This window comes from Mesoplodon densirostris, chromosome 1, assembly GCF_025265405.1.
Source record: "Mesoplodon densirostris isolate mMesDen1 chromosome 1, mMesDen1 primary haplotype, whole genome shotgun sequence".
Taxonomy (NCBI): domain Eukaryota; kingdom Metazoa; phylum Chordata; class Mammalia; order Artiodactyla; family Ziphiidae; genus Mesoplodon; species Mesoplodon densirostris.
The window spans coordinates 154,014,358-154,022,557 of record NC_082661.1 but is presented as its reverse complement, the minus strand read 5'-3'; the positions used below and the strand labels follow the sequence as shown (position 1 = coordinate 154,022,557).

Sequence of the window (8,200 nt, the reverse complement as noted above, 5' to 3'; positions counted from 1 at the left end):
CTGCAAGGGAGATTTGTCTCTTATCCCCTATTTATTCATTTATATCAGTATGAACTCATGGCTATTTTATACTCTGGGTTATAATCCAGTACATTTTGTTCAAATTGTTCTAGCTTTGGCCATTGAGAGCTATTTCATTCGGCTCCTGTGTCCCTTTGACATACTCCAATCGTGGGTTTTGCTTTTTTTTTTTTTAGTGATAGTTTACTTTCCAGAAATTAGTTTTTTTTTTTTTTTTTTTTTTTTTTGCGGTATGCGGGCCTCTCACTGCCGTGCCCTCTTTCGCCGCGGAGTACAGGCTCTGGACACGCAGGCTCAGCGGACATGGCTCACGGGCCCAGCCGCTCCACGGCATATGGGATCTTCCCGGACCGGGGCACGAACCCGTGTCCCCTGCATCGGCAGGCAGACTCTCAACCACTGCGCCACCAGGGAAGCCCCAGAAATTTGTTTTTTAAAAATCAGTGTCATTGGGGGCCCGGATGGTGCCTGGAAACGGGGCTTCCTGGGAGGAGGAGGGCACCGGTGGGGATGCAGCAGCTCCACAGCCCCAATCCCTGACGAGTGCGCCCGGGGCTCGTCTCGAGGCTGCCTCTGGTGTGACTGAAGGCCTTGGTGAAGGCGGACCCCGACGTGATGCTCGTGGGACAGGAAGCCAGCTTCATTTTGGCATGAGCCGTGGAACTGTTTGTGGACACCATAGCAAAAGATGCCTACTGTTGAGCTCAACAAGGGAAGAGGAAAACCTTTCAGAGGAGAGATTTGGGTAATGCAATAGAAGCTGTGGATGAATTTGCTTTTCTGGAAGGTACTTTGGATTGATTGCTGAGCTGGGCAGTTTTGTGAGCCTGTACCTGCATCCTTCAGCTAGGCCCTCTGCAGGCCTCAGCTTTGAAGAAGAGTCTTTGGAATACTGAACTTACACACTTTTCCTGTTCTACCTTCACCGAAGCCTGGATAAGCAGAGATCTCACCTGTTACCTTTTCTTTGTAAGGTCTTGCACTACTTGTGTCTTCCATTTCTGGCCTGGATGCAGCTGCTGCTGCTTGTGGTAGATACATAGAAAATGATTTTGTAGGTTGCTTAATAAATGATAAGGACCAAATGAAAGTTTCTGATCAACCTCAAAAAAAAATCAATGTCTTTGCCATTTGTTAAACCTTAACTATTTTATAGATTATGATACATTAATATGCAACTTATAGGCTTGCATTAAATGTTAAATGACATTTGTTCTCAACAATTGATACTTGAATATAACAGTTACTCTCTAGTAACAGGGATTAAGCACTGTGGGGAAGAAACCCCCAGACCTCCTGCTCTTAGTGTGATCCTCACAGAAGAGCTTTATCCTGTCTGTTGCCAGGAGCCCAGGTAGCTTGGGTTTCAGCTGCCTTAAAGTTTTCAACTCTGACTATTCTATGGTGATAATACTTCTGATTCCAACTTCTAAGTGAAGGATATTTTGGTTCCTAGGGGGAAAGTGATCACTACTATTCCTTCTAATGTAGAAAACTAAATACATGGTGACTCAGGTGATTCTAATTGCTTGGAGTTGAAGCCAGAGGGATGCACTTTCAGTTCTAATTTGGTGTGTGACTTTCATGCAGTCACCTTGGAGATCGACTTAGGGGAAAAGAAACAGAACAAGCCTCCTTCCTGCTAATAAGAGCTGGTGAAAATACTACTTTTGGTCTCAGGAGTACAATTATACCACTAAGTGTAGCTGTAAGACTTTATGCATGAGAAGCATTATTAAAATGCTCACAAACTCCTAACACACCTTAGCATGTCACACCATGGAGGGTCATGTAATGGCTGTTGTATGTGGGAGATTGCAACCCTAGAGGTGCAGAGAAATTTCAGTTTTACTGAGGAAACACAGGTTAGTTTACATGCCCAAATTCTCACTGCTAATTACTAGGGAAATCGGTTTAGACCGTGGACTGACCACCTAGAGGTAGCTGTCCTCAGGAGTCAATATTATAGACTTCAGGGCTTATCAAATGTCTTTGACCTCCACTCTGCCTCTCGGTAACTTTGGGCAAAGAAATTTCCCTCTCCCACGTCTTCATTGTTTCACGTTAAAATGGACAACACAGAGTGAAGATGTGTTGGGAAGGGCCTGGCTTCTAGAAGTTTCCCTCTAGCACCAACATCTTCCCTACTGCTCTCCCTGAGACCTCAGCCATGTGTAACCCCATGGGGTAACATCAACTTTGTATTCTATGTGAGGGCAGTACCCCCTGGAGTTGTGCAACTCAAGAGGTTCTTGTTTCTCCAATAAACCCTATTAATTGACATCTTGGATTTATCAAATATCATGTCCAGTTGGCTTATTCTTTAGAATGTTACTAATCTTTGGCAATGAAAGTAATTTTGGTTTTTTTAATTGAAGTACAGTTTGCTGTACAATATTATGTAAGTACAGGTGTACATAATTTTTAAAGGTTATATTCCATTTATAGTTATTATACAATATTGCCTACATTCCCCTTGTTGTACAACATATCCTTTTATTTATTTATTTTTGGCTGTGTTGGGTCTTCGTTGCTGTGTGTGGGCTTTCTCTAGTTGTGGCAAGTGGGGGGTACTCTTCATTGCAGTGCATGGGCTTCTCACTGCAATGGCTTCTCGTTGCACAGCATGGGCTCTAGGTGCGTGGGCTTCAGTAGTTGTGGCATGTGGGCTCAGTAGTTGTGGCTCACAGGCTTTAGAGCACAAGCTCAGTAGTTGTGGCGCATGGGCTTAGTTGCTCCGCAGCATGTGGGATCTTCCCAGACCAGGGCTCGAACCCGTGTCCCCTGCATTGGCAGGTGGATTCTTAACCACTGTGCCACCAGGGAAGTCCCTACAACATAGCCTTGTAGCTTATTTTATACCTAATAGTTTGTACCACTTAAGCCCCTACCCCTATATTGTCCCCCGCTTCCCTCTCCCTAGTGGTAACCACTAGTTTGTTCTCAATACCTGTGAGTCTGCTGCTTTTTTGTTATAGTCACTAGTTTGTGTACTTTTTTAGATTCCACATATAAGTGATATCATACAGTATTTGTCTTTCTCTGTCTGACTTATTTCACTCAGCATAATGCACTCTAGGTTCATCCATGTTGTTGCAGATGGCAGAATTTCATTTTTTTAATGGCTGAGTAATATTCCATTGTATAAATATATATATGTACCACATCTTCTTTACCCATTCATCTGCTGGACACCTAGGTTGCTTCCATACTTAGGCAATTGTAAATAATGCTGCTATGAACATTGGGGTACATATATCTTTTGGAATTAGTGGGTTTTTTTTCTTTTCCCCCCTGTATATATACCCAGGAGTGGAATTGTTGGGTCATATGGTAGTTCTAATTTTAGTTTTTTGAGAAACCTCCATATTGTTTTCCATAGTGGCTACACCAATTTACGTTTTCCCACCAGTGGTGTACGAAGGTTCCCTTTTCTCCACATCCTTGCCAACATTTGTTATTATTTTTTATTTTATTTTATTTTATTTTAATTTTTATTTTTTCTCATTAAACTTTTTTAATGGGTCTCAAATTCTGTGACAGATTTTTGGTCAAGTTGTTTCCATTAAAAAGTACTGATTTTAAAAACTAATAACTTAAAACTGCCACACACAAAACAAATGGTCCACAACACATTCTCCTTTCCTTCTGAAGGTTTTACGATGCATTGTTATCATTAACCAGTCTTTTGCTATTAAACTTAAATAGCCAATTGAGACAAACCATTCTGAGACCGTTCTTCCACCACTGATTAAGACTGGGGTGGCAGGTATTGGGAATAATATTCATTTAGCCTTCTGAGCTTTCTGGGCAGACTTGGGTGACCTTGCTAGCTCCAGCTGCCTTCTTGTCCACTGCTTTGATGACACCCACAGCAACCGTCTGTCTCATGTCACGAACAGAAAAGCGGCCCAGAGGAGGATAGTCAGAGAAGCTCTCAACACACATGGGTTTGCCAGGAACAATATCAACAATGGCAGCATCATCAGATTTCAAGAATTTGGGGCCATCTTCCAGCTTTTTCCCAGAACGACGATCAATCTTCTCCTTCAGCTCAGCAAACTTGCAGGCAATGTGAGCTGTGTGACAATCCAGCACAGGTGCACAGCCAGCACTGATTTGGCCTGGATGGTTCAAGATAATCACCCGAGCTGTGAAGCCAGCTGCTTCCATTGGTGGGTCATTTTTACTGTCACCAGCCACATTGCCACGACGAACATCTTTGACAGACATGTTCTTGACATTGAAGCCCACATTGTCCCCAGGAAGGGCTTCACTCAAAGCTTCATGGTTCATTTCAACAGACTTCGCTTCAGTTGTCACATTGACTGGAGCAAAGGCGACCACCATGCCAGGTCTGAGAACACCAGTCTCCCCTCGACCCACAGGGACAGTGCCAATACCAACAATTTTGTAGACGTCCTGGAGGGGCAAATGCAAGGGCTTGTCAGTTGGGCGAGTTGGTGGCAGGATGCAATCCAGAGTTTCAAGCATTGTGGTTCCACTGGCATTGCCATCTTTACGGGTGACTTTCCATCCCTTGAACCACGGCATGTTAGCACTTGGCTCCAGCATGTTGTCACCATTCCAGCCAGAAATTGGCACAAATGCTACTGTGTCGGGGTTGTAGCCAATTTTCTTAATGTAGGTGCTGACTTCCTTTACAATTTCCTCGTATCTCTTCTGGCTGTAGGGTGGCTCGGTGGAATCCATTTTATTAACTCCAACAATTAGTTGTTTCACACCCAGAGTGTAGGCCAGAAGGGCATGCTCACTGGTCTACCCATTCTTGGAAATATCTGCTTCAAATTCACCAACACCAGCAGCAACAATCAGGACAGCACAGTCAGCCTGGGATGTGCCTGTAATCATGTTTTTGATGAAGTCTCTGTGTCCTGGGGCATCAACGATGGTCACATAGTACTTGCTGGTCTCGAATTTCCATAGGGATATATCAGTGGTGATACCACGCTCGCGTTCAACTTTCAGTTTGTCCAAGACCCAGGCATACTTGAAGGAGCCCTTCCCCATCTTGGCAGCCTCCTTCTTGAACTTTTCAGTGGTTCTGTTGTCGATCCCACCACATTTGTAGATCAGATGGCCAGTAGTGGTGGACTTCCCCGAATCTACGTGTCCGATGACAACGATGTTGATGTGCGTCTTCTCCTTTCCCATTTTTGCTTAGGTTTAGCGGTGGTTTTCACGACACCTGTATCCTGGCGGCAAACCCGTTGTGAAAAAGCCCAACATTTGTTATTTGTGTTCTTTTTGATGATAGCCGTTTTGACAGGTGTGAGGTGATATCTCATTGTGGTTTTGATTTGCATTTCCCTGATGATTAGCGATGTTGAACATCATTTCATGTGCCTGTTGGCCATCTGCATTTCCTCTTTGGAAAAATGTCTATTCATTTCTTCTGCCTGCTTCTTAATTGGGTTTTTGTTTTTTGATGTCAAGTTATATGAGCTGTTTATATATGTTAACTATTGATCCCTTATTGGTCATATCGTTTGCAAATATTTTCTCCCATTCAGTAGGTTGTCTTTTGGATGGTTTTCTTTGCTGTGCTAAAGCTTTTAAGTTTAATTAGATTCCATTTGTTTATTTTTGCTTTTATTTCCTTTGCTTTAGGAGGCGGATAAAAAAAAGTGCTGCGATTTATGTCGAAGAGTGTTATGCCTATGTTTTCCTCCAGGAGTTTTATAGTATCCAGTGTTGCACTGAGGTCTTTAATCCATTTTGAGTTTATTTTTGTATATGGTGTTAGAGAATGTAATGAAGGCGACTTGTTGTGCTTTCAATAGATAAAGCCACCTGATGCTAGGTATCCCCCCTTTTCTAACTAATACCCAGAATGTCCAATTGAGGAATATTTAGGTTACACATCTATTCAGTATAATATGATCTGTCTTAAAGACCCATGATAATAAAAAAAAGTTTATGCATGAAACTAGTGAGATAGTTTTGTAAAATGTGTATGCATATGTGTTTAGAAAAGACAGGACCATAATAGCTAGATGTTTACTATATTCTAAGTTAAACTTAGTCACAGCGAAGCTTAAGCAACTTGCCCAATCTTACTCAGCTAGTGAGGGATGTTGCTGACATTCAAACCCAAGCAGGGTGGCTCTAGGAGCCCACGATATTAATGATCATTGCTGGGCAGAGGTGAACCTACCTTAAGGTGAGTGAAGTTTAAGCTTTAGGGCCTCACAATTTAATGGCTCGTTCCAGTTTCCTGGCTTTTGTGTCCTTGTGAAATTTACAAATCCTTTAAAAACGTGGGTCTGCTCCTGCCTCTGGATGTTGAGATTATGAGTGATTTTAACTTTATATCCTCATTTTCCAAGCTTTCTAAAATTGCTATATTACTTTTATAGTAAAAAAGCTTAAGTTTTTCTCTAGGACTGCAATGAATGAATTATGGAATTAATTCTGTCTGAGCTGCTGCTGGTTAGTTTAGCTTACCTCCCAAATTTCTTCAGTTTATAACTGAAGTCCGTGCAACTTAGTCTTCTAAGATGAAATGGGCTTCATTACAAGGCTACTTTAGAACTTTAAATGATCATCTTTATGTTCTCCTAAACCCCAAGTTACTTGGAACCTGTTCAGTTTCCTGCACATTGTGACATGTTCAATAATGACTTGACATTTGGGAGTTAACTTTCTGTGTCCCTTGAATGATGTGATCTTATTAATTCATTTGTATTATAGTGTTAAGTTGTTCATCCTTTTCATTCTTGACCTGGCTTGGTGTAGCGGCGAGGAGTGGGGTGCTGTGGATTGCCTGTGTGGTTAGGTTGTCTGGTATAATCCTGTAGAATGCGAATTACAGGACCTCTCCCAGGATTAGGAGGTTGGAGCTAAGATAAGGCACGTAGAGCTCAGCACATCGTGACCATGCCTTGAGCATTTTTATTAATGTAACATAAACTGTTATAGGAGTTGAGTGTGTGTGTGTGTGTGAATATTTATGAACAAAAAAGAAAGAGAAGTAGAGAAGTCTCAGCAGATGAAATAGTATGGATAATGTTCCCTCCTAGTACAAAATACCTGGATTTGGACAATTTAAGTCACTTGGTGGTTTCCTTTCCCTGGTCATGTTAATATTCTTAACCTGATTCAAAATCAAATTTTATAGTAATGCATCTCTTCATTCTTAGGAATCAGATGCTTTCCACAGTGTTCATCATTCTCTAAAAAACAGGCTTTTTTATTTTTTTAATCTTACCTTAGTATGGTAGTACATTTGTTACAATGAATGAACTAACAATGATACGTTGTTATTAACTTAAGTCCAGACTTTATTTCTTTAGTTTTCACCTAATGTCCTTTTTCTGTTCCAGAATCCCATCTAGGACACCACATAATATGTAGTTGTCCTGTCTCCCTAGGCTCCTCTTGGCTGTGATTTATTGAACTAAAACCAATTACGTTGATCCAAGGTGCTGCTTTGGCTCTGGCTCTTAACAGTTCCACTGTTTGTGGTCTCCTGGGGCCAGTGCAGGCAGCACAGCTTGTGGTTGAGACCTGAGGGTTGTGCCATCATCTCTGCCCCTTACCAGATGGGTGCCTTGGCCAACTTAACCCCTCCTAAGCCTTGATTTCCTCATCTGTAAAGTGGTTCAGTATCTGCCTCATAGGGTTGTTGTGAAAGCACATGAGAATACTTGTGAAGTACTTTGGGGTGTGCTAGAATATAGCAAGTGCTATGGTTTTAATTTTCATCACCACCTATCTGTTTGCATTCATCTCTCCTTTTTATCCCACTGAAATTCCAAGCTACCATGTGTCCCCCATTTCCTGGGATAAGGGCCCATTTCCAAAGCAACTTTTCCTAAAAGTTATCCTAATTCATGGCTCCCAGTCCGTCAGTGCCTCATTCTTTGCAGTGAGTGGGGTACATTCTGTTTCACATCAAGACATGAGTAATACAAGTGTATTTACCCTCTTGTAGGCCACTGATTTTTAAGAAGGGAATCATATGATTGAACTTTAAAGTATAACTTTATAAGGACAGAAGAGGGGCTTTGAAAACGGAGATTCATAGGTTTATTTGCTTTGCTTGACATTAAAGTTGCTCTAGTCATTAGAGGAAACAACTTTAAATGTCCAAAGTTTGGACGTTTGAGTCCAAATTGAGTGGCCAATACCTGAATTGCCTATTTCACATTAAAAT

General features: G+C 41.8%; 1 protein-coding gene across 1 annotated transcript; it reads right to left on the bottom strand.

Moving 5' to 3' along the window:
* Positions 1-3,517: 3,517 nt before the first annotated feature.
* On the bottom strand, positions 3,518-5,257 carry LOC132497450 (elongation factor 1-alpha 1-like). The gene is given in 2 exon segments (XM_060110623.1): positions 3,518-3,839; positions 3,841-5,257. Coding segments are annotated over 2 exon segments (1,389 nt in total). The 5' UTR covers positions 5,197-5,257; the 3' UTR covers positions 3,518-3,806.
* Between the last annotated feature and the right edge of the window lie 2,943 nt (positions 5,258-8,200).